Source organism: Neltuma alba, unplaced genomic scaffold, assembly GCF_004799145.2.
Source record: "Neltuma alba isolate B1F8T4 unplaced genomic scaffold, ASM479914v2 tig00010596_pilon, whole genome shotgun sequence".
Lineage (NCBI taxonomy): Eukaryota > Viridiplantae > Streptophyta > Magnoliopsida > Fabales > Fabaceae > Neltuma > Neltuma alba.
Genome location: NW_021635458.1, coordinates 80,537 through 106,039, shown reverse-complemented (window position 1 = coordinate 106,039; position 25,503 = coordinate 80,537). Strand labels below are relative to the sequence as shown.

The following is a 25,503-nucleotide window of genomic DNA, read 5'->3' as shown; positions in this document are numbered from 1 at the left end:
ACTACTCTTTCTGATTGTTTAGATTTCACGTACTTTAGTTAACTTGCACAACAGACTGGAGCCTTTTAAAGAGCGGCAAACGAATAAAGAAATAGCAAAAATCCTAATTTTAGAGCAACGACGTGCCAGCATTGGCCATCTCCTAATTCCTTTTTAAGCAAAGACAAAGCTTAACCGTCCAAACCATGCTCTAAATAGGAAAGCTGAGAAAGGTTCGTTCCCGGGCCGTACCAAATCCCACTTTCAGTTTTCAACTCGTTGCTCAGCTTCCTCCGGCATTACTTGTATATATACCACTGTCACTTTTCGCAAATTCCTCAAGCTTTTTGGCTCTGTTGTCATTCCACAAAGCACTCATTAGAAGAAGAAGAGACAAGAAAAACAAAGAGAAAGTCCTAAAAAAGCCTTTAAACATGGGCCCCACGAGTCTCCTCCTTTGCTTTTCTGTTTTGCTAGCTCTCTCTTCGGCCGCTCAGGCTTACAATATCACCAGGTTGTTGGCACAATATCCAGATTTTGGGTTGTTCAACCAATACATCGGTGATTCCAGCCTCGCCGGTGAGATCAACGGACGCGGTACCGTCACGGTTTTGGCCGTCGACAACTCATCGCTCTCTTCCATCTCCGGCCGGTCCAAAGACTCCATCAAGGCCATCGTCAGCGCCCACATCATCCTCGACTACTACGACGAGAAGAAGCTCATGAACATCCAGAACGACAGCACCACATTGACCACTCTCTACCAGTCCAGCGGCGTCGCAAATAATAACCAGGGTTTCCTCCTCGTGTACAACGCCGGCGGCGGCCATTTCTACTTCGGTTCCGCGGTGAAAGGCGCTCCTCTCAACGCTCAGTTCGTGAAGACCGTCACTACTCAGCCTTACAACATCTCCGTTCTCCAGGTTTCTCAGCCTATCATCCCCCCAGGCATTGATGCTCAGAGTCCATGGCCCGCACCTGGAGCTCACACCACTTTCCCACCGAAGCAGGACGACGGTTCGGAGGCACCGGCGGAGTCTCCGTCCGATGATGATAGCGAGGCCGATGCACCAAGTGATGACACTGGTGATGGTGATGCCGAAGCTCCATCCCCTTCACCGAGCAGTGCACCTGTACCTGCACCGGCAGATGCTCCGGGACCGTCCGATGATTCGGCTGCCGATGACAGCGACTCGTCTTCTCCGAGCAGCTCCACACGCGTCAAGATGGGATTGGTGGGAACAGCCATGGCCGTCGCTTCCCTTTTGGTCGCCTTGTGACTCGAATGAAGGAATGAATGAGAAAGGGAAAGAAAAGAAAGGACAAGGAAGAGGAAGAGGAAGAGGAGGAAGGACATAGTTGTCACTGGAATAACGTGCGGGGAAAAAAAGGTGGAAAACGTTTGAGAAAAACAAGTGTGGGTGATTAATTAATAAAAATTCATCAAAATAAATTAAAAGAGTGTTAAAAGTCTAACACATATTTATTTTTGGGGGGTTTTTATTGGGTTTCTCGTTCATTTTTATGTGCAAGGAGTGGCTTATCATGACTATTACAATGCACCCTGTGCAATAAAAGATTGGTATATGAACTCGTACTTTCGTGCTCTTCAATATTTTTTGTCTGTATGCTTTATATATATTACTCCCTCCGTTTTTTATTATAAGAGACAAATAATCGAATTACGTTGATCAAAAAACACAGTTAAAATTAGTTGAGAACAATCAATGTGTAAAAATATTGTGAAGCATTCAATACTAGATTATTTACATGGATTTTTCTTTCTGGTGTTCTTTTTATGTAGTTACAGTATCGCAAATAGCAAATTTTATTTTGGCATCTGTTGAAATTAAACTTGAAAGGCCATGTTTAGTGCTAAATATGTTGCCAGTAATGGAACGAATGATACGAGGCTGCATATACCTTATTTTTCTCAGCTCATGAGAGTGCACAGTAGAAACTGGAATTTACAAAAACCAGCTTCATTTCGATTCAAAATTTAAGTAAAAATATACTAGTACATAATATTATGAGCTTCCTGTTAGATTATAGAACCAACACAAAACATTGAAACCTAATAAATCTGAAACAGAACATATGAAACAAAGAAACACGTCGAAATATAAACTGAAACATGTGTAAGATCTTATTACCCTACCGCCATGCAAGACGCACATCACGGAAAAACAAGACACAGGACATCGATGAACGCCATTGATGACCCTTAAGGTTAATTGGGACATGGTCCCCTAATGTCTAGGAGCTTCATTTCAATTGTCTCATTATTTTGGACACTACTTCCTCTTGTTTTTAATATAAAACCTCGTTTAATTTTTATTTTAGTTCTAAATATGAGATCCTAATTCATTTTGTCTTTCATATTTATCTATTTTTTTCAAATAGTCATTCTAATAATAGTAATTCTAACTAATAAAATTGACTAGAAAGGATGTTTTAGGAAAAACAATATTTATTTATTACAAATAACTAACTTAACTTATTTTTTTAGTCTACTCAAATTAGTCAACTACTAATTCTTATATTTAGGACCGAAGGTAGGGCTTTTTTCTTTTTCTTTTTTTTTAAGGTTGAAACCACATATTGTCCTTTGAAAAATGGAAATAGAGGATCGGATCGAATTCTTCATAAATTCTACCAATGACTTTGCTTGTTGACTATAAATATCTTAAAAATACTATGCGTGCATGCGTGTGTGTGACTATCGGTGTGCGTGTGTGTGTGTGTGTGTTTTTCAGAAAACTGTTCTTCCCTGAGAAGATGATGGGAATTAGGAAAAAAAGAAGTAAAGAATATAGAAGAGAAATAGTCACGGACAAATGTTTATTATTAATTAGCACATTTTGTAGATATATATGTGTGTCTACGAATCGACGAGAACTAAAGCTAGCTCCTGGTACGTTATCTTGTACGTATGTGAATGGCATCTTGTTGATGACGGTTCCACACTTTAAGAGGATAGTGTTATATATGTGTGTGTAATATTATATTATAAATTATATTACTATTTCAGGTCTTTAATATAAGACCCAGTTAACTAATTTGAGTATATTAAAAAATTAATTAAATTAGTTATTTGTAATAAATAGATATTGTTTTTTTCTAAAATATCTTTGTTAATCAAATATATTAGTTAGAACTACCATTATTATAAGAACTACTTAAAAAAATAGATAAATATTAGAGATAAAGTATATTAAAATCTTATGTTTATGACCAAAATATAATATAATATATTATAATATATTATATTCTAATTTTAAAAAAAATGGATAATTCTGGTTTCAATGTTTTGTATTGAAATCAAACGAGCTCTTATATTAAGAAACGGGAATATTATATTATATTATATTCTAATTTTGGTGCTCAGATTCTAATTTTAAAAAAATGGATAACTTTGGTTTCAATGTTTTGTATTGAAGTCAAACAAATTCTTATATTAACGACCGGAGATATTATATTATATTATAATTTTGGTGCTCAGATTCTCATTTTTAAAATGGCCTTTTCTTTATCGTATACACAATCAACATTCAGCCCCCCCAAATCAAATTTATACATGCCTTATGTCAACTCTTGTGTGCTCCCTGTAATTAACAAACATTAAATTCATCTATGATGTGATTGTAAAGACGAAACACATATACCTGTAGGGTGTTGTCTTGGTAAGCTTTCACTTGTTCATAAATAATGGATCCAGCTAGCTAATTAAGTTAGCCTGCATAGTTAAATTCACATCACAGAATTTTCTTTGTTTAATCCATCTTATGATTAATAATTAACGTAACCGATTAAACATGTGTATGAGATAACTTGAGCAGTCGCAATTAATGTCCCATCATAATCAAATGATGATGATTATATATAATTAATTAGTTAATTACTTATCAAGTAAATGGTGGAATATATGCTCCTTCACACTTCTTCACCACTATTACTGGCTTACCTTTGCAGGCATTCTCTGACCTCTCTCTCATTTTCTTTTTTCTTTTTCTTTTTTCCCTCCCTATGTTATTATACAAGGCATTAGATGCTTCTCTTGTCCATCGCTTTAATCCACATTTTATATATATCTTTCTCAAAGGAATATATAATATGGTGTGAGATCTCTCACACAACAAAAACAATTCCAATTCCAATATTCCTAATTACGATAAAGAAACCTAATTATTCACCTAACCAGAATATGCTATTCTAATTAATTTTTCGTTTAACTTTCTTATCTTCTGCTTTATATATATGTCATCGATATCCCTGGAATCAAATACAATCCGATGGATATGTATTAATATTTAATTAAATCGTGGCTTGATTATGGGGTACCTATCCCTCGAAGAACGGACAAATCGTTATTAAACCCTAAGTGAATGGAAATTGAAAAAAATAAAATAAAAAAGCTTTCTCTTTATTGAATCCCGGCCATATAAATTAAAACCTGTTAGAATCAGAATCTCGATCCGCTAGCTAGCTAACCCACTTCAATTAGAAGTAGAACTCTTCATGATAATGCGTAATACATACCTTAACGAATATGATATAGCTGGGTACTGTATTTCCTGGCTTCTCGTGAATGGCTTATAATAATAAATCAGAACCTTGATTTCTACAAACTCCCAAACTTGTTGGTTACTCATCAAATCGCTAACATATATGAAAGGAAGAATGCTGATAAGGCCCCAAAAAAAGATTTAGATGAGAATAATTAATGTCAGCTTCAGAGAACGGTATGTTTTACAACTGGAACTGATATTGATATATGTTGAGATGTGTCGTAAGGGATATTTCCAGAAGTGAAATATTGTAAAGTAGTTGTACAAGTTTGAGAAAACTAGGTAGCTAGCTAGCAGCTAAGTAGGCTTTTGTTATGATGCACAAGCTTTTATATATATGCAGAGAATGTGGGTTGGAAGATTCTATAGAGGACCTAACTTCCCCCCCACGAAAGTCATTTTCAAGTGCTTATTAATGAAGAAGGCATATATTTTCCATAAAGTTTTTGTGGGTGCCTTACGGAATTTAGTGACATAGCCAGCCCCCACGAAAAGTTTTTTTTTTTTTTGGGGTTGTTGTGCCTGCTTGTTTTCTGTTTCTGTTTGTCATTTCTTGTCAACAAGTGAGAAGGGATTAGAATCTTTTGGATGGGCGATCGTGTCGTGTAAAATTCAAACAAAAATTGGAAGAATGAACGATCTCGTAATTGGGAAATATGTGAAGTCTCTTTTTTATCTAAAACTGGCGGAGAGAATGAAATCGAAAGCTGGAAAATGGGAGCAGGAAAAGGAAGTTTTGGGACAGCGTCACGTAGGATTTTGGGAAGATCATAGGGAGTTGTCTGTAAGGTCTGTGTTCATGGGATTTTTTGCGGCTATCCTAAAGGCAAACACATAGAAACATGCCAACATGAAGTAACACTTGGACTTCTCAAGGAGGCACGAGAACGAGACTTGTTTGTTTTTGGACCACGTACGCCATTTAATTTGAATGGAACTTTAATTTGTTCATGCCTGTCAATTATATTCTAGCCATCATCTTGGAACCTAAATATGCCACTGCCTTTAATTGCCTATGCCAGAGTAATTACTTATGGCTTGATATATATATATATATATATATATCACATGATGTTATCGTGCTTTATCAACATTCAAATCTTTGTTTAGGTTGTTTGCCAAAAAATTAAATCTTATTTATTGATTTCATTGAGCGTTCTTTTCAATCTCCTTTTATCTTTTCTTAAAGGAATTCTTACTATTTAATTTATCCTCCTCACCAATGCCTCACTTCAATGGCCTTTTCTATGCCTGTCCAAACTATTAAAAACGATTTTTAACCATTTTCTTTTTAATAGACACCACACCTGCTCTTTCTCTCTAACTATCTTTTCAATGAATATATAAACATTTATTGATTATACATACCATTCAAGACATAAATAAATGTATTAGAACTAATCTGTCTGGCCGTTATTAATCAAGAAAAACACAAACACATAGTGGGCATAGAAGTTTCTGTCAATGTTATCTTTTGTTCCAGTGTGGTGTGGTGTTGTGGAGGACCATGCCCATGTGATGCCGTGTGGGGAACCCAGCAATTTGAAGCAACAAAGAATTCTGTGTTATATCAGCTGACCTAAATTTAGCCGACAATGATAATGATATATCTTCCATATTGGAATTAACTGCTTGTGGTCCTTTCTTTGAACATATAGTTTTTGATTGTGAAGGGCTCCATTATTATTATTTCTGATTTCTTGACCTTGATGTGTATATATATAAATGAAACTACACATGAGGACTATGTTAAATCATGACGTCCCAGAAAAATTTTGTTCATATCTCAATCATCTCCTAATTATGGGAATATATGATTGGTTCACCAATCATCACATACTGACACCAAGAAATTCAAGAAACAGCATATGTACAAAAAGTAGTTATGATACGTAAACAGAAAATTAAGGTTAATTAGTGCATGAAATTAAACTTATCAGCATAGTTTTTTTTTGGGGGTGCATTTTCTTCATTAAAGATCAATTTATTTTTGCCCCCTTTTCGTCATGTGATTGAAAATTTCTTTATTCTGTGAAAATGCTTGGGAATGAAGAATCTTGAAGGAGAAAATGGCAGTGCAGGGAAGGAAGAACTTCAGTTTTGTAAGGCATTGAAGGAATAAAGAGCGAAATAAAGTTAAGTATACTGGCCAGCTGTCATTTGTGGATTCTTTTCTAAAACAAAACACCTATTTATTACGAATAATTAACTTAACTAAGTTTTTTAATTAATTTACTCAAATCAGTCAACTAGCTTTTATATTAAGAACCGAATGTAATATAAACAAAGACGAACATAACAATCAATATGTGACCTCATATTCTGTGAAATTAAATATTAAGGAGTACTAGTACTACATAAAAAAACGAAAATGCATATGAATAGTAATGATTCGATCAGCTTCCAGAACTAATTATTTAATAACTCTAATTAATTAGCCTATGTTTATCATCAGGGTTAGTTAAGTAGCGATTATTTGGCCTTTGTCGGCCACAACGCTTTCATACGCAGCAAACTCATGCAACAATTTGTTCTTAATTATATACCATTAAGTACTTAATACATAGTACATATATAATTACGTACGAATCTTGTGTTAAGCCATGCTTATTATAAGATAAAGAGAGCTAATCCGTGCGTAGCTGGCTATATATATCTTCACACGCCTGTATATATAAATTAGCTCACATTATTTAATATGTAATCGTATCATTAATGATTTCAGCGTGACCAAGTATTTATTAGAACAAACAACCAAAAAGTCAGAAACAATTACCAGCGTGCTTTGCACTTGACTAATTTCGATTTTATATCCAGGCACACACACACACACACTGAAGACTGAAGAGCATGATGTGATTAACAAGTCTGAAGAGTAGTACAAATTACGAAAGGCATTTGGAGGTTTAATTGATTTGGGGGTGATTTAATTGATGAAATAACAACCTCTATCTATCTGATTCTAAATATAAGAACTAGCAGAGTAGTTTATTATTCAGTTCATTTTATTTTTGAAATCTATAATTTGTTATTCAAGTTATACCCATTAATTGTATTTATTGAGAGGATTTTTATTGAAAAAAGTTTCCAATACAAATAATTAAAGAGATATCTTACAATAACAAACTTAATTAATTTTATTAATATCTGCAAATCAAATCAGTCATTTAACTCCTATATATGTAGGATAAGAAGAGAAGAGTGACTAAAGATTTGATTTGAACATGTGGTGTACCAATTATTCGCAATGACGAGCATCATCATCGTTGTTCGTCGGACGAAATATCTGTAATATCAAACATGCCCACTTCTCTTCACGTGGACTACCCGTGATGTAAGTGGGCGCACACAAACACCCTCCTTTCCTCTGCGATTGACTTTTGTATAATATGATTATATATATATAGCAGATTCGCTCTGTCTAAATGTTAAAAAACAAAAAAGAAGCAGCCATATTGAAGATTCTCACCCAAACTAAACCTCATTGCCGGTTCTTGTATGCCCTTCCGTTCATTAGCCCCTTTAGAGGAGGCATCCATGTAGTCTCATATTTAAACCACTCAGATCCCACAATATCTAGATTCTATATATGCCAACCCCCAAAACTACTCTTTTCTTTATTTTATTACCATTATATCCCCACCCAACTTTCAGACATTATATTTCCCTCTTGTTTTATCTGTCTCACACACACATATATATACCCCCTCCTGGCCTCACCAACTCAAACCAGCCAAGAACCCACTCCATCATTTGTTACATCATATCATAGTGATCATAATAATGTCAGGGGTTTGGGTGTTCAAGAACGGCGTTTACCGATTAGTGGAGAATCCTCAGGCGGAGGGGTCGGACGGCCGGCAGGGGAAGGGAAGCGGGTCGAGGAAGAAGGTTCTGGTGCACCTGCCCACAGGTGAGGTCGTGTCTTCGTACAGCTTTCTAGAGCAGATACTGACTGGTTTAGGGTGGGAGAGGTATTATGGCGGGGATCCTCATTTGTACCAGTTTCACAAGCATTCCTCCATTGATCTTATTTCTCTGCCCAGAGACTTCTCCAAGTTCAGCTCCATCAATATGTACGATATCGTCATCAAGAATCCCAATGTCTTCCATGTCCGTGATATGTGAGTCTACCTCCTACTCCATCCAACCCGTCATCGTCGTCTCTTCTTTCTCATCCGTCATCTATTGATTTCCATCCATCATGGTTTTCTTTCCTTTCTGTTCGTTTTTAATTAAGGTCAGTCCCATCAGTTTCTGGTGTGTTTTCTGATGTGAGTGTGCTTCGTAGTTCATCAGTTTGATTATGGAAGCTTTTAGTAGCAAGGGTTTGTTTGTTTGGCTTCCTACTTTACCTATCTATCTATATATATGCCTGTGGATATGTATATGTAGATCAGGAATAAATTAAACATGGAACGGTGTTTTAAGATCAGAAAGTGTACTACTGTGTGCTTGGTTTGCTTCTGATCATGTAACGTCTTTGATATTGGGATGAATCGATATCCCTTTATGGATTTAATTTCCTGTCTTGGCTTTCAATTCGTGAGCGTGAACGAGAAAGGGTTGGCTGAGTTGGGAACAAGACGGAAAGCAAAATCTCACTAATTAAAGAGTATATGTGTTAATAAATGGAAGTCATTTTTATTTTTTATAATTTTTTTCATTAAAATTAGTTGGATGGATGAAATGAAAGAAAAAGATACTTTATATGATTTCGGGATATAATATAATAAAAATGTGAGGAAATTAAGTTTCGTTTATCTCGTCATATAATAAAATCGTTGCCTCCACCAACCTTCGTCAGCCTTTTCAGACGATGCAACAGAGAGAGAAAAGGAGTTTTCATCATTGATGATCTTTTAGATTCTGTCCTCTGCCATGTCAGCATTCTATAAGAGAATGTGAATGAATGGAAAGTCCAGCTCAGCCATAAAGGTCCCACACGCGTTTCCTTGATCCATTGGTTAATTAACGTAAAGCTCAAAGCCCACAAATACAATTGATTAATAAGGCTGGCTTTTGGAGCCTGATGGAATAAAATTTTATTTAGTCGGTGGTGGAACAATGAGGGCAAATATATATATATATATATATATATATATATATAAAATGCCCCTCTTCATTGATTGACGCGGCAATCTTTTTCCCTGTAATTATGCCAACATTCCATGCTAGTGTTTTCCTGAGCCAAATTCGAAATCGAAGCAATACTCGTATGCCCCTTTTGGGGTATTAAGGTGAAGAAGATGTTGATAAACTCTTTATAAGACCTGTTTAACTAATTTGAATAAGTTAGTTAATTATGAGAAATATGATTTCTTTTTTCTAAAACACTATAATCATCTTCTTTAATATTCTCTCTCTTTTACTTGATTATGGTTGATAGAGTATTTATATTTGGTATCAAAATTAATTCAATGATTAAATCGTATATTAAGGACTCGAGCAGTAGTAATTTTCCTCTTTGTAAAGCACTGTGATGATTATAATTTAATTAAAACATGACCTTCTGCAGATTTTTTAATATAATTAAGACAGTGATGAAAATTAAGTTTGAATGAAATAGAGTTGATGATCTGGCTGATTAAAAGATACTCCTCCGGTCCTAATTATAAGACCCAATTGACTTATTTGAGGAGATTAAGGAAGTAAGTTAAGTTGGTTATTTATAATAAATAAGTGTTATCATTCCTAAAATATCCTTACTAATTAAGTATATTGGCTAAAACTATCATCATTAGAAGGATTATCTTGGAAAGAATGCATAAATATAAGAGACAAAATGGATTGGGGTCTTATAATTAGGACCAAATAAAAAGTCAAATGGGGTCTTATAATAAGGACCGGAGGAGTAACATTTTAAGTATTAATCTAATGAATTCATCATCGAATGAATTAATATTTTGCAGTGCGAAAAACATGGAGTAGTGAGGGAATGCTGAGAAAATGAATTATTTGGAAGTTGACGAAGACATGATCTTCCAACAACTTAAAGAACCAGTTGGGCGAGTGAGTGAGAATCTTGGAACCAATCATTTGTGAACAAGGCATCGTACCTTTTGGCAACCCCCTTTGAACAATTGTTTAGCATGTTTCCTAGTCCTTTTCGCATGGGGCCGGGGCTTCACGTGAAAGCCCACTCGGACACGTGTCGCTGTCTCCAGAGGGAATTGCCACCTCATCCCCCCCGTGCTGCGTCGTTTTAACCGCATTCCTTCTCCGTTAAGTTCGTACATGGTCTGGCCCCCATTAACTCTAATTTTTGTTCTTGCACCGAATTTATAAAAGAAATTGAATATTAGAATTTTTAAAAGGATACAGAATTTAAAAGAAGTAATGATCGAATATTGACATCAAGGGTTCATCATTGGTTCATAAACACTCTAATTAAACAATAAAACAATATATATGTATACTCTCTCTCTGTATATGTAACACTACCAACTTTAGTTACATTAGTTATAGAACAGATAACAAATCATGCGGAGGGAATTATACAATAATAATTTGTAAAATGCGAAATAAATATATGAAAGAAATTTTGTTTTGATTTATGTAAAACATACTGATAAATACTTTTAAATGTGATTCCAAACAGGTTTTAAAAATCATCATCCTTACCCATACATGCTTTCTTTGGTTTAAATATGAAAAGTAAAGTATTTATTTTAGTATTCAATATAATATTCTAATTTTTGTTCTATAATATATAATTTTTTTAAGGATTAATATAAATTTTGGTTCATCAAGTTTACCTTTATTTTTATTTTGGCCCCTTAAGTTTCTTTTCATTTATAATATTGCTCCCTGTAATCTAATAAAAACTTGGATTATTTTGCCTCATGAGGGACTAAAACCTATGGTTTGGAACTCAATGGACCAAAACAAAAATGAGGGCAAACTTGAGGGACTAAAGTTTATATTAACTTTTTTTTTTAAAATCATCATTATTTATTATGTACACCAAAGGATTTTCATTAACGAGGCAAAAATTAATACTACCTCCGATCCTAATTATAAGAGCTAGTTGACTAGTATGAGAAAATTAAAAAAAAATTAAATTAGTTATTTGTAGTAAATAGTTGTTGTCTTTCCTAAGATATCTTTACTAATCAAGTGTGTTGGCTAAAACTATAATTATTAAAAGGACTATCTTAGAAAAAATTGAGTAAATATGAGAGACAAAATGGATTGAGGTCTTATATTTAGAACTAACATAAAAGTCAAACAAGATCTTATATTAAAAAACGGAAGTAGTATCTATTATAAACAACTAATTTTTAATATTCATAAATTAATCATCAAGTTTCTATGTTTGAGATGGGAGATAGTGGCTCTCAGACCAGTAAAAACTAAAAGCTCTCAGGCTACTGTTCAAATATCTGCTGAAAAATGTGTTAATATTTAATACTCCTTTGGTTCTTATTATAAGACCCAATTTGACTTTTTATTTGGTCCTAATTATAAGACCCCAATCCATTTTGTCTCTTATATTTATGTATTTTTTTCCAAGATAATCCTTCTAATAATGATAGTTTTAGTCAATATACTTAATTAGCAAAGATATTTTAGGAATGACAACACTTATTTGTTATAAATAACCAACTTAACTTACTTCTTTAATCTCCTCAAATAAATCAATTGGGTCTTATAATTAGGACTGGAGGAGTATCTCATAGTGTTTTAGTAGAATAGCTGTGCCTGAAAAAAACTGTCACGTTCAAGTCAACGTCATGAAAATGACTGTTAGATCCATGTGATGCCCCCCTACTCCACTGCAAATTTGAAGACGACAATGCATGGGAGACCCTTTCAAAACTCAAAAGCTTTATGAGTTTCAGCTGTGGGCTTCGGATTAAGGTTCCATGCTGGGAATGAGAGCCCATTAGCTTCAGATTTTGAAGAACAAGAAGAATAGTGTGGGCCAGAGGGACTGTGTGAGAAAGAGAGAACGAAAGACGAGAGGGAGATGCCAACAAGAAGAGTTGGTCACACTCATAATTTAGTATACTAGATCATGAGTTCGATATAAAGATTTTATTAATAAGCGATTTGTAAGTATTTTTACAAGTATTTTTTAAATCAGGAAGCATTTCTTCACTATGATAAGTTATAGATCTAACTTATCTAAATTTTTTTGGACAAAGAGACGCTGTAATGAGAGTATGGTAGAGGGATTGTTAGAGTTTTAATAAAAAGAGGGGGGAGGCCTGAGGCTTGAGTTTTGATTCTTGAGTCACACCTCACACGGAAATTTTAGTTTTAGAATATTTATTTTCTGAATATAAATAACTATTTTTATTTCATTTACATATTTTTAGCAATCATTTTTTAGATTCTATGATCTGTTATCATCTGTTTAGATATAAATGATACTTTATTTTATTTCACAAACAACGGCTTGTTTTATTTTCATATAAATTATTTTGAAATTTATTTACCCCCTGCATATTAAAATTATTCATTTACATTCTACAACCTCCACTCCAGTTCTAAATATAAAAGCTAATGAACTAATTTGAGTATATTAAAAAAATAAGTTAAGTTAGTTATTTATAATAAATATATCTTTTCTTTCCAAAAATATCCTTACTAATTAAGTGTACTGGCTATAACTATTATTATTAAAAAGATTATCTTAAAAAAATGCATAACATAAGAGATAAACTGGATTGTAGTGTTATATTTAGGACCAAAATAAAGTCTTATATTAAAGACTGGAGCTAATATTTATTTATAAATATTGATTATATATATAAAAAATCATGCCTGCCTTTGCTGATAAATTACCATTTTCAATCTTTAATATAAGAGTTAATTTAACATACAAGTTGATTCTAATACAAGATTACAATCCATTTTGTCTCTTATATTTATCTAATTTTTTTAAATTAATCTTTATAATAGCTGGACACATTAAATATTTTATCAAATGATAATTTTAATTAATACACATGATTAGTAAGTACTATATTCTAAAAAAAATAATACTTATTATATAAATAACTAACTTAACAAATTTTTTCAATCTATTTAAATTAGTTTATTGACTTTTATATTAAAGATTAGAGCCGGTACATGAGGATATAATAGGTATAATAGGAAGATTCGTAAACTTTATCAGATAAAATTGAGATAAAATTTTTATCAGATCGAAAAGCTTATTCCAAACTGGACAGTTTCATGCCCTGACTGCTTTAAGAGTCCAGTAATCACAAACTTATCTCGGAAATAAAAAGGGAAAGTCTGGCGCTTTCGCGGGCCACATCATATCGAGAACTTCTGTGGCTATCCTCTCTCCCAACTCTCAAAAGTCGAAATTTTAGAACAAAAATCATAATAAACAGCTTGCAACAATTTTTCGTTTGAGTGAATGACAAAAACTTCTAGCATTGGTTGAAGGAGTTTTTGTTTTAGACGACAACACTGCCTGCAAGCTGCAGATTCTCTCAAATTCAAGCATAGAAGATGACCCTCCCTTCCTTAATTTAGGATTTCAGCTTTCGATCTCAGTCCAAATTCATTCACCCATGGACTCAGTTTGTACCAATTCCTTATATGCACAACCTTGTAACATAGTTTACGACCCTTTTCACTCTAAGAGTCGATCATCACGGACTTTGCTTTCATCGTCTTCGTTCATATCGTTGAGGGGAAGAAGAGGTAAGAAGTTATGGCGGACGCGAATTTTGAGTTTAGCCGTGGCAGCTGGTTCCAACGGCAACGTTGCTGCCACAAAAAGCACTTTAGCTTCCGTGGCTGAGACCGTTAGCAGGGCCTCGTCGGTCAGCAAGTCGAGCAGTGCGCTAGAGCAGCTTGACATTGAGCGCGGCGTCTGCATTCCATATCGCAAGTACTCTCCCGAGACAGTATGACTTTACTAGTTCTTTCAATTTTAATTTGAATTTCTGCTTTAGTTTCAATTTCATTTATGTATATGCGCCTAGGCTTAAAATACGGCTAGCTGTGCTAACTCTGCGCGTTAAGTCCGCTCTTCCGTCAAGAGAAATGCCGTTTGATTTTTTGGAAATTCAAATCGTGAGACATTGTTTCTGCCTTCAAGCAGTGACCATTACAATCAATGAACAAGTGTGCATGATCGATACGGTTAAAATCATGGCCAAATTTAATTGAAGGGTGTATTTAATTTGGTCCAATAAGTTACATGTTTGATTCTAACTTGATGCTACTTGCTGTGTCTAATTTTTTCTCGCTGGTAATTAGGTCAGGAACAAGGTACTTGAATCAAGAGGGGCAATTCTGTCACTAATGTTGCGGGGTGTGGAGATAGTTTGGAATCTGGGCTTTTACTGGTCTACCTTGATGTATGATTTCTTAGTTGGAAGGGATGAAGAGGTTGTTCCATATCGTGCTCGGCAGCTTAGGAACCTCTTGTGCGCTTTGGGACCTTCTTTTATCAAAGCCGGTCAGGTATGCTATGGTTCAGTCAAATAATAAGACCAACCAGGTCTTAGCTTGCATTTAGCTGTTGCTTACAAGTTATTTGGAATCTGACAGGTCCTTGCAAACAGGCCTGACATCATCAGAGAAGATTATATGAATGAACTATGCATTCTGCAAGATGATGTGCCCTCATTTCCCAATCAAGTAAAACTTGTTGCTGAGTCCCAATAGTTTTGTCATTTGATTTTATGTATACTGCGGTTCATTTTGCTGATTACTGGGTTATTACGCTTTTGATGTGTGGCTTAAAAATGGCCTAGATTGCATTTGGTATTATAGAGGAGGAACTTGGTCGGCCCATTGAAGCTGTTTTCAGCAGAATCTCATCAGAAACAATAGCTGCTGCAAGTTTGGGTCAAGTTTACAGAGCTACTTTACGTGCCACTGGCGAGGACGTAGCCGTCAAGGTGCTGTGGAGCTTTTCCTTGTGTTTAACTTCTGTTCTCATACCTAAGCATAGCATCTAATTACACCCACTTCCTGCCAGGCTGTGTGATGGTTCATTGATATTTGCATGCTCACTCTGCTTAAGAGAAGTCACTTTAACTCTTGTTTAGGTCATCAATTTGCAAGCTTTTTGACTTTTGCCCACTGTTTACCTTTTCTCCCGTTTTCCAAAATCCAAATAATTATTGATGGCATCAACAGATTTAACTCTTCAAGCTATTTCCATGGTTTCCTGCATGTAAAGTGCTGCATATCTATATTCTCTTTTTTAAAAGATAAACAAAGGGGAGAGGGAAAACGCAAAATGTTTCGAACAGGGTTATTTCTACTTCTGAATATTACCTTTGGTATATTTGCAGGTTCAAAGACCTGAGATAGAGCCCATCATATACCGAGATCTTTTCTTGTTCCGGACTCTTGCTTCGTTCTTAAATGGACTTAGTATGCAGAAGTTGGGGTGTAATGCTGAGCTGATAGTCGATGAATTTGGTGAAAAACTTTTGGAAGAACTTGATTATACCTTGGTACATAGCTGTCTTGTCCTTGGAATAGAAATACGATGTGTGCTTTGAATGCATGGAATCACCAAAGAAGAAATAGTGATTCCAATAGTATATTGAGTAGGATTTCTCAGTATACTTTAATTTTAAATGTGCTGATGTCCTTTTCTTTATTTCAGGAAGCCCGTAACATTGAAGACTTTATTGAGAATTTTAAAAATGATCCCACTGTCAAAATTCCTCGGGTTTACAAACAACTTTCTGGTAACCGTGTCTTAGTAATGGAATGGATTGATGGTATTAGATGCACTAACCCTCAGGTTTGTTTAATTGGATCAGTGATGTTGTTATGCCTTTACTAAATGTGTATGCCTCAATCAACATTGTTTGCCTTTCTGTTGTAACTTGACGGTTTTCTTGCTTGTGAATCAGGCCATCAGAGAAGCTGGTATTGATATGGATGGATTTCTTACAGTTGGTGTGAGTGCTGCTCTGCGACAACTGCTGGAATTCGGATTATTTCATGGCGATCCGCATCCTGGAAATATTTTTGCCATGCGCGATGGACGAATTGCATATGTAGACTTTGGCAATGTTGCTGTTCTTAGTCAGGTAATTCATATTCTGAGCATTTAGAGTCAACACCTTGTGGCTCTTTGCTGGTATGTCCTTTAAATGATTGTAAAGTGCACTAGAATTAAGGGTTCAGCACGTTTCCCATATGTGGGTGCCTGCTGTGTCATTAGATATCTGCAGATACGCCTTTGAAGAGCATGTGTTGCACTGTGCATGTTGTTTTACTGTATTTCATCCATATCTTGCTTTGATGTGAGAAAAAAATATTATAGCTAGATCTGCTTCTTAACAATGTTTAACGGTTTTTTCCTGATCGTTCCCCTCTCCCAAAATGTCTAGCAAGTATATAACTTTCAAATTAATTTTTTTCCAGTGTTTGAACACATATTGCAATATGCTTTTGGCTGACATGTTAATATGCATCCATTTGTACAGCAAAATAAGCAAATTTTAATCGATGCTGTTGTCCATGCTGTAAATGAGGACTATGCTGAGATGGCCAATGACTTCACTAGACTGGGCTTCCTATCACCTGGGACTGATGTCACTCCTATAATTCCAGCTTTAGAAGCGATTTGGCAGAACTCTGCTGGGAAAGGACTGTCAGATTTTAATTTTCGTAGTGTCACTGGTAGGCAATATATAATTATATATATTAACCCAGTGGTGCCATCTGACTATCTGATCTGAACTTTGATGCACCTCTTTGAGATTAGTTCTTTGATTTTGGGTCTGGAATTTTTTTAATGGTTAAATTGTCTAATTCTATCGTTTCATCTTTCTCAATGGCTCCCTTTTTTTCCGTCAGTAAATTACTTAAAAAGAATTCAAGTTTACTAGCATAGTTGAGTTTGATTGAATTGACTGGAGTGTGTCAAATATTGTTACGGAAGAAACTAATTTGTAGTGTTGTTTATATATGTTTTGTCGTGGAAGAATAATGTAGCTCTTGGAATTTCTAGGATGATTAGATTTTCTTGAACGATCAAATTTTCTGTTGGACTCATGATGAATTGCTAATCTCAAAAGGATACCATAGTTAATGCAGACCTCTCAACATTCCCCCCCCCCTTTTTGGGTAATGATGCACCTTTTTAGCATTAGTTTGTGGGTGTGAGAGAGAGGGAGGAAGGGAGGGAGACAAGCTTCAGTTGCTTCTAATCATGCATGATTTCATGTAAACTGATTCTGTGGTAAAATATGCTGCAGGGAAGTTTAACCAATTGGTCTACAATTATCCCATTCGTATACCTGAAAGGTTCTCCCTGGTAATCCGTTCTTTACTGACTCAAGAAGGCATATGTTTTACTCTCAAGCCCGACTTCAAATTTCTCGAGGTAAAATATCCTATGTTTCTGAGTTCTTTAGGATATAACTTAATTTAGACAAGCAAATATATCCAGAATGACTCGGGATAAGGGGGCTAAAAGTTGGGGGGTAAAAATTTATCATATATGGGAAAAAATGCATTTTCCACATCTGCATCACAGGAAGCAGGGACAAAAATAAGTTGAAAGCTTGGTATATTTGAGAAGGCATTTCATTACTGTAATCCAATATGTCTGAACATGTCTTTCAATTTTTTTAATCACGCCTATTTCAATGTAATCACAAGTTTTGTATGTTAAATAGGTTGCTTATCCATATGTGGCTAAGAGACTCCTAACAGACCCAGATCCAGCTCTACGTGAACGTCTCATACAGGTTAGTTTAAAGCTGGAGCTCCAAATGCTAGTTTTAGAAATAGAATGGTTTCTTATGTTGTTGATAGTCCATTGTTATGGTCGTTGGAGGCAAAGCTACTCAAAAGTTACAGGCTTGGTCTAGTATAATGTAGCATTATGTCTTGGTGTCACCAGGTCATGGTTGCATCATGCTTCACCCACGCTGCTATGATTTTAAAAAGTGATTCTGTTATATTGGAAGAACTAAAATATCTTCCCTCGTTTTTTTCCTGATATGTGTTAAATGTAATAGCTATAATTGAAACACTGCATTCAAATGCGCAAGAATCCTTGCATGAAGTGGAAAACGTTACTACCGTTTCTTTCTCTTCCTCTTCTGACTTTTTGTCAAAGTGCCGGACCCAAGTTGTTGTATCTGCTTGAGAATTTCAATGCTGTGCAATTTGATAATAGATAGCTTGGCTGTTATGGATCTTCCCAAAAAACTTCGGTGATTCTTGTTTTCCCTTCAAGGCATTAAATCCAAACTGTTGTAATTGCTATGTAAACACGTTTTTTTCGTTGGCTTAAATAACTTTTTGCTTTTCAGGTTCTATTCAAAGATGGTCTGTTCCAGTGGAAACGGCTTGAAAACCTCATTGTTCTTGCAAAGGAAAATGTGGCCAAGATGAGTAGCAATCCGGCATTGCAAGTTAAAGACAGGTCTATGTATTTTCAAAGCCACAGGATGTGTTTGGTTTCTTAATTTTGAATCATCCAATAAGTAATATTCACCTAAGGCTAATCCATACAGGCAAAGAACAAGAAACTTGCGACTTGAAAGAAAACTGGACCTCACAGACACCATTAAAGATGGAGCTCGCCTTTTCTTTATTGATGAAGGAATACGTAGACAGCTTCTTCTTGCTTTGACTGAGGATTCAAAGCTTCATGTAGAAGAGGTTTGGTCCTAATATACCGTCTCCTCTCTCTTAGAGGTCTACAATCTTGGATTCATGGATTTTGATTTGTGTTCTGTGCAGCTTGTTGATGTGTATAGGCTAGTAGAAGACCAGATAGACATACCTTCAGTGGCTTTAGAAGTAGCAAGAGGTAAATGCTCGGGCTTACCCTGGACTTCCCTAGTTTAGATTGTTTGCCGGCATGGCTTGCTGCGTATGGCAAACTAAATCTGCTTCTATTCTGTTTGTAGACTTCCCAACGATTGTCAAAGATCTCCTACTTTCCTGGAGTGACTCAGTCTTGTCCGATAGATAGCCAAGTCCTCGGACTTTCAGCATTAGGAGTACAGAATCTACTTATTGGTATACGCCTGTCATGTTTCTTTTTTCCTCGATGGCAAAAAGGGTTCACTTTATCAAGTTACCACATGTATAGGAATAACATTTTGCTAAAGTAAAATGATTTACAGTTTCATGTGCATAATCCACAGATTCATAGTTTTTAACTTTCATATTATCTTTTTGCGCAATCCCGATTGATGTTTGATCATGTAATCCTTAATTTCCGCGTTGCTGGGAATAAGGTGTGCGTTTTTAATTTTAAATTGTTACTTGTTAAATGTTAATGTAATCCATGAGTTGATCTATTGTGCTAGAGAAAATGGACGGGACTGTCAATGTGGCCGTTGCTAATTTTATACTGACTGAGTCGATTGACTATCATTTTAGATTTTTAATGCTGCTATTTTCTTAGGGATATGCTAAGAACTTGGTGCTGCTAATTGTACAATTTGTCGTACGAAAATAGGTTTGATATGGTTAATAATTTACGGTGCATGTCGCTGGAGAGAGGTCGGATGGGAATAAAAAGAGTTGGACTTGCTTAATCTACCTCTCTTCAAAAGAAGCTTCTTTATTTTTATATATAAGTCATTTTTAACATATTTCATTAAAATTGAAAAAGATTAATTTTTAAGTTAACAACTTTTAAATTTTATTCAAAAATAAAAATATAGGTAAAATGGTATATTCATGTTAAAAAGCTAATAAAGTGAGTTATAATAAGACAAGTAGTGGGTGATTCTTAGGATGCGTTTGGATGAAACCAAACCGTGGTTTAGAAAAGTGATTCTGGAGAATAGATTTTATGAAAAAGTGATTTTGAGAAGTGAGAGTGTTTGGATAGTTGTTATCAGAAGCACTTTTTATATTACAAATTATTAAAAAAAAAGTTAATATGATAATTACAGAAAAATAGATTTTATGATATATTTTAATTTGAAGGAATAAAATTGTTAATAATATATTTTTTATTAACATAATTAATAATACATAAGATAATATAATTAATAAATAATTAATATGTATATGTATTTATAAAATATAAGATTAAATATGTTTATAAAAAAATATGTTTATAAAAAAAATAACAAGATACATATCCTATAGACTCTCGCACTCTTCCTTTTTTCTTCAAAAGCAAAAATTTTTTGCTTTTTTCAAAACCATGGTTTTGGCCCAAAACTATGGTTTTGGTTTTTGGGTGGATGTTTGGATGATTTATTCTCCAAACTATAGTTTAGAGTGCCATCCAAACACAGCCTTAATCAGCTTGGTGCTTTGATTGAGGATTTTGACTTACGGAGTGGAGATACGGCAGCAGCGAGGAGTGTGGTTTTAAAGCACGGCAAGCAAAGCAGGTCAGAATATAAGTACTCCATCTGTCTTTGTTCTGCGTGCTCTCACAAACGTGTGGGTGGCGTCACGACGTTGACCCCTTTAACCGCAGCCCTCAAAATACTAACACCGCCTTATTTGTTAGTCAACCGTGTTGGGCTCTTCTATAGGTACATTTAAAATAATTTATAAATAAATTTTTAATTATTATTTACAAAATATGTGGTAAATATGGAAAAGATTTTATATCTACTTAAGGAAATGTGTTTATAAGTTATTTTTAATGCCATGCCAAACAAAACCTCTAACTGCTACAAAATCTGCATTTTATACAGTCAACGTAACCCCTTCTTCATGTTAAAATTTCAAGGCAAACAAGTTTTATCTATTCATGGGACACACGTGGCATCAGGTTGTTGAAGATTTGCCACCAGACAAATTTTTTTTTTTTTCCATTTCAGTAATAATATTAATAAATTAAATATTTATGCTTTATGCGTTAAATTTCTACATTGACCAAGTAGAGATCCTTTTCCACGCTCAGCAGTTAGCAACACGTTGTGGAAAAGTTGGCTTTGGAACCAACGGTTACCAGGCAAGTTCACCATGCCTTTTTTAACCAAATGTCGGGCTTTGAAGAGAGAAAAAAGTGATTTGCAGTAAGCAGAAAATCAATTGGCAGGCTGGTGCCCACAAATACGAACCGACATGTTTCTGGGACGAAAATGGCAGGACCCTTGAATGCCCAGATGGGGACATCGATTTTTCAGTTTTTTTTTTATATAAAATTTCATTTTGTTTACTTTTAATATTCATCACAAACTTTAAAAATTCATCCTTAGTTATCCCTTATCCGTGGACCGTGAAGAATCAACAACTTATTTCTCAGGAGGCAGGACCCAATTCGGGCCGGGTTTGGGTCAATGCAATTATGCAAATTCAGGAGGGCACTAACGTCATTTGGCTGGATGTACGACCTTTGCCTTTATATCTTTCTTCGGTGAGGGAATAGCATTTGGAAGACGGGAAGAAAGAGACCCTACCTACTGCGCCTCAAACCGGAATCTCCATTTTCGTGAAGATCACAAAGCTTTCTCTTTCTCTCTCTCTCACCCCCTTTCTCTCAGTCGACTATTCTTCGTATTAGTTTTGCATTTTCAGTCGTCAATTCTCATATATAAGGCAAGCTTGAGCCTATTCTTAATGTACTCGATCGCTCGGGTGCCTCACACTTAATCTTGTGGTTTTACTCTTGGAGTTCGAACGCAGTTTTTGTCCCCGCGATTATAATTTAATTGTTATCTTTCGTATCTACTGGTTTTACAGCGACTTTATACCCATTACTTAGAATCGGTCAACTTGGTCTATGTTACTCAGCAGAGAAATTGGGTTACAGAATCACGATTTTCTGTTATTTAACATTTTATTGAGTTCTTCCTGCCTTGTTAGGTTGAGTATATTATTATTTATTGATTTTCTCGGCCAATATTGATTGCGTGTTTGGTGTACCTGTTTTCTGTATTCACTAAACTAATAGTAATCTGTATTGTTATGCAGAATATTTACTTGATTTTGGTATTGAATTTTATTTGTAGGCTTATATAGGTATCAGCTTTGTGTTTAGCTAAAGTTTTGGATGTGGGAGGTATATTAATTATAGATTTCAAGTATTTTGTTAGTGGAAGCCATATAGTCCAGCATGATGTATCACTTTCGAGGGAGATGATCGGGACATCTGTTGTGCTGAAGCATTATATTGACCTTTGCATAATTATTCTTTTTTCATATCTCTGATCTTGGTCTCTATAACATTCTGAACGGGTTTATGTCTTCCTAGCACTTCAAATTTTTCTAGTCATTTCATTGCTCAGATACTTTATTGGAATAGCTTCTAAACTAGTCGTATCTTATTCTGTTAGGTTACAGTCAGAATTCTAAATATGTTACCACCTACTCAGCAACATGATCTGATGTGAGAAAATGCTAAGCACCAGCACAAATTTCATATAAGTGGCCTGTTCTTGGTTTTCAGACCTCTTGTAATAGTCAGTCAGACCGCATGGAGGATATACCAGATACCCATTGGGAAGACGTAGTCTGCCCCATATGCTTAGATTTTCCTCATAATAGTGTTCTACTCCAATGTTCATCTTATGATCAAGGGTGCCGTCCCTTTATATGTGACACAAGTCAGTTGCACTCAAATTGTCTGGATCGTTTTAAAATTTCATGTGGCATGCCATCCTCTTTGATGTCTGATGAAACCTCCATGGAAAATAAAGAGTCAGTGGTATCAGATGACCGATGCAAGCTGAGTTGTCCCTTGTGCAGAGGTGAAGTGTCGGGGTGGATTGTTGTTGATAAAGCCCGCATAATTCTGGATAACAAGAAGCGTTGTTGCGATGAGGTGCAATGCTCATTCATGGGAAGTTTCTTGGAGCTGCAAGAGCATGCCCAACAGGAACACCCCCATGCTCGGCCATCGAAAATTGACCCTGCTCGTCAGCTTGATTGGGAGAATTTTCAGCAGTCTGCTGAGATTGTAGATGTTTTGAGCACTATCCATTCAGAAATACCTCGGGGGGTTGTTTTAGGAGATTATGTGATTGAATATGGAGATGATGATACTGCTGATGAGTTTGAAGACTTCCCTGGAGATGAAGGCAACTGGTGGACGTCTTGTATCTTATATCAGGTGTTTGACAACTTCAGGAGTTCCAGAAACAGAAGGCGGTCAAGAGTTAGTGATTCAAGAAGGGGTAATCGCCGTTTAAGCTATGATACTTCAAATTCTGATGAAGGTTCTGTAGCATCAGTCGAATATACTGATTATAGGCTAGATGACATTGATGATGAGTTTGTTAGTACAGTTGGCCCCTCAAGGGGCAGCAGTGGTTATCGCAGGTGAATAGCTCTTCTTTATCTTGACACTCTTTTGCCATTTGCAGCATTCTAATAATAATGTCCTTTACATCTTATGTTGACTTTCCGATTTGTCAATATTTGGCAATTTCAGTGTAAGACTTTGTAAAGAATGTTTAATGGTTAGGGCTACAACTAAATTTGTGCCAAGCTTCCTCACGCAAGCCAGAACAAGTGACTGAAAGTTTCCTTCTCTATTTTTGTGATGACCATTATGTATCTCAGTGTAGAGACCTTGAATCTTTTGGAGTTCTTTTTTATGTTTGTCTTCAAATCTACTATCTTAAGAGGTTGATGTGGCGTTTGCCTTATGGCATCAGAATACATGAATGCCCTTTGCCCGTGTGTTAATGTATTACGATGAGAGAGAGAGAGAGAGAGAGAGAGTTAGTTTTCAAAGGCTTGGGCTTGTTTTGGTACTCTACAATTTCATCATTTCAAGTTGACAAACTTGATTAATTTATCAGTCTTAAATTATTGGGTTTCATTCAAGTTTACATCATACTTAAGTTGTCTTAGTTGTAGATTCCGTGCTAATTAGAACTAACTTTCCTTTTCTGATAGAGAATTCATTCCTACAGTATTTCAGAAAATTGCAGGCTGATTCTTTCATTTCTCATATTTGATGATGGGCTTAAAGGCTTCTTGCTTAAGTCGTTAAGGATGAGATTTCATCTAAATTTAAGCAATTTTCCATTACCATTTTCCCATGACTATATGTGATTGGCGACTCATATTGGTTATAAGTGTGCTCTAACAAATTTAATATGCCTGAATTTGTATATATTTCCGTGCTGTCATATCATGGATTTTTATTTCTTCATTTTAGATATCACAGGCGCCGATCCCGCTTCTATGACAACTAACTACTAGGTATGTGGTGCCAGTGAATAGTCTTGCATTTTCCTCTTTTATTATATGTAACGTCTTATCCTCCTAAATCCTTCTATTGAGGATTGCTTTCTTTCTGACTTTTGAAGCAGTGGTGCCGTGGGCTTTTTATTTCATTCCCTCTATATATTCACTTATTTTTGAGTTTGCTAGCAGCACCTGAATAGAAGGGGAGCAAACTGAAAGGCGGAGTTCCACAGGACATGGGAAGCAGTATGATCTCCGTGCAGCTCGAATACATTTCCAGTATGATCTCCGTGCAGCTCGAATACATTTCAAGGTTACATTAGTGGCATTTTCAATGAGATGTGCTGAAGGGCAACTTTACAAACTGGACAGTTGCATTTTTGCTTGTGGGTCACATACTGGAAGCTTTGTTTTATGGTTAGCTTTAGACGCTCCATTTGTTTGCTCGATCCTAATGAATGCGGGGCATTGAAAACCTGTTAATTACTCATGTGCAACCTTCTAGTGTTTCTGCAAGCATTCTGATGCTTGATTATGATAGAACTAGTTTACATCTTTTCCCTGTACATATAGCTAATTGATTGTGATATTTTAGAATAATAACCATATAATAGCTGTTAGCCCTTGTTTTCTTGAATGTGTATAGTATTTACTTTATAATTTTACATAACCATAGTGCTCGTCTTTATCTGAGCTTGTGGTCTTATTAATTAGACGGGAGTCGCCACAGATGTAAAATGAGGGGACTGCGATTCTTATCTCCTCTATGGCTTTGTCTGTGGCTTCTCAGATCCATCACCTGTATGAGAAACGTTTCTCCATGCAGTCTGAGACGTCCATTTGCCGTAATTGGCCCTATAATTGAAATATATACCGAAATTTC

At 35.4% G+C, this 25,503-nt stretch overlaps 4 protein-coding genes across 5 annotated transcripts; all 4 read left to right on the top strand.

The window, feature by feature from the left end:
• The first annotated feature begins 123 nt into the window (after positions 1-123).
• Positions 124-1,500, top strand: LOC114757487 (fasciclin-like arabinogalactan protein 3). Its single transcript, XM_028946556.1, has one exon. The coding sequence runs from the start codon at positions 414-416 to the stop codon at positions 1,257-1,259; it is 846 nt and encodes a 281-aa protein (XP_028802389.1). The 5' UTR covers positions 124-413; the 3' UTR covers positions 1,260-1,500.
• A 6,788-nt stretch (positions 1,501-8,288) lies between these two features.
• Positions 8,289-9,069, top strand: LOC114757490 (flowering-promoting factor 1). The gene has a single exon (XM_028946558.1). It carries the CDS (start codon positions 8,331-8,333, stop codon positions 8,673-8,675), a length of 345 nt encoding a protein of 114 aa, XP_028802391.1. The 5' UTR covers positions 8,289-8,330; the 3' UTR covers positions 8,676-9,069.
• Positions 9,070-13,917: 4,848 nt separating this feature from the next.
• LOC114757467 (protein ACTIVITY OF BC1 COMPLEX KINASE 1, chloroplastic) lies at positions 13,918-19,810 on the top strand. The gene is made up of 14 exons (XM_028946528.1): positions 13,918-14,419; positions 14,775-14,981; positions 15,069-15,158; positions 15,275-15,421; positions 15,821-15,985; positions 16,141-16,281; positions 16,394-16,573; positions 16,973-17,168; positions 17,747-17,874; positions 18,170-18,241; positions 18,812-18,924; positions 19,016-19,163; positions 19,245-19,314; positions 19,415-19,810. The coding sequence occupies exons 1-14, from the start codon at positions 14,081-14,083 to the stop codon at positions 19,477-19,479; spliced, it is 2,061 nt and encodes a 686-aa protein (XP_028802361.1). The 5' UTR covers positions 13,918-14,080; the 3' UTR covers positions 19,480-19,810.
• Positions 19,811-21,869: 2,059 nt separating this feature from the next.
• On the top strand, positions 21,870-25,308 carry LOC114757473 (uncharacterized). 2 transcript variants are annotated; one of them, XM_028946534.1, is made up of 5 exons: positions 21,870-22,022; positions 22,760-23,744; positions 24,592-24,635; positions 24,810-24,892; positions 24,926-25,308. In XM_028946534.1, the coding sequence occupies exons 2-3, from the start codon at positions 22,900-22,902 to the stop codon at positions 24,626-24,628; spliced, it is 882 nt and encodes a 293-aa protein (XP_028802367.1). In that variant the 5' UTR covers positions 21,870-22,022; positions 22,760-22,899; the 3' UTR covers positions 24,629-24,635; positions 24,810-24,892; positions 24,926-25,308. The 2 variants fall into 2 exon arrangements, with proteins under 2 accessions (XP_028802367.1, XP_028802368.1); XM_028946535.1 differs by having other exon boundaries at positions 21,870-22,045.
• Positions 25,309-25,503: the final 195 nt, after the last annotated feature.

Excerpts from the sequence above, each read along its gene's own strand:
- LOC114757487 (XM_028946556.1), top strand. The coding sequence starts at position 414 with ATGGGCCCCACGAGTCTCCTCCTTTGCTTTTCTGTTTTGCTAGCTCTC.
- LOC114757490 (XM_028946558.1), top strand. The coding sequence starts at position 8,331 with ATGTCAGGGGTTTGGGTGTTCAAGAACGGCGTTTACCGATTAGTGGAG.
- LOC114757467 (XM_028946528.1), top strand. The coding sequence starts at position 14,081 with ATGGACTCAGTTTGTACCAATTCCTTATATGCACAACCTTGTAACATA. Across the intron at positions 14,982-15,068 it reads CTTTTATCAAAGCCGGTCAG|GTCCTTGCAAACAGGCCTGA; the intron begins GTATGCTATGGT and ends GGAATCTGACAG. Across the intron at positions 15,986-16,140 it reads AAGAACTTGATTATACCTTG|GAAGCCCGTAACATTGAAGA; the intron begins GTACATAGCTGT and ends TCTTTATTTCAG.
- LOC114757473 (XM_028946534.1), top strand. The coding sequence starts at position 22,900 with ATGGAGGATATACCAGATACCCATTGGGAAGACGTAGTCTGCCCCATA. Across the intron at positions 23,745-24,591 it reads GGCAGCAGTGGTTATCGCAG|ATATCACAGGCGCCGATCCC; the intron begins GTGAATAGCTCT and ends TCTTCATTTTAG.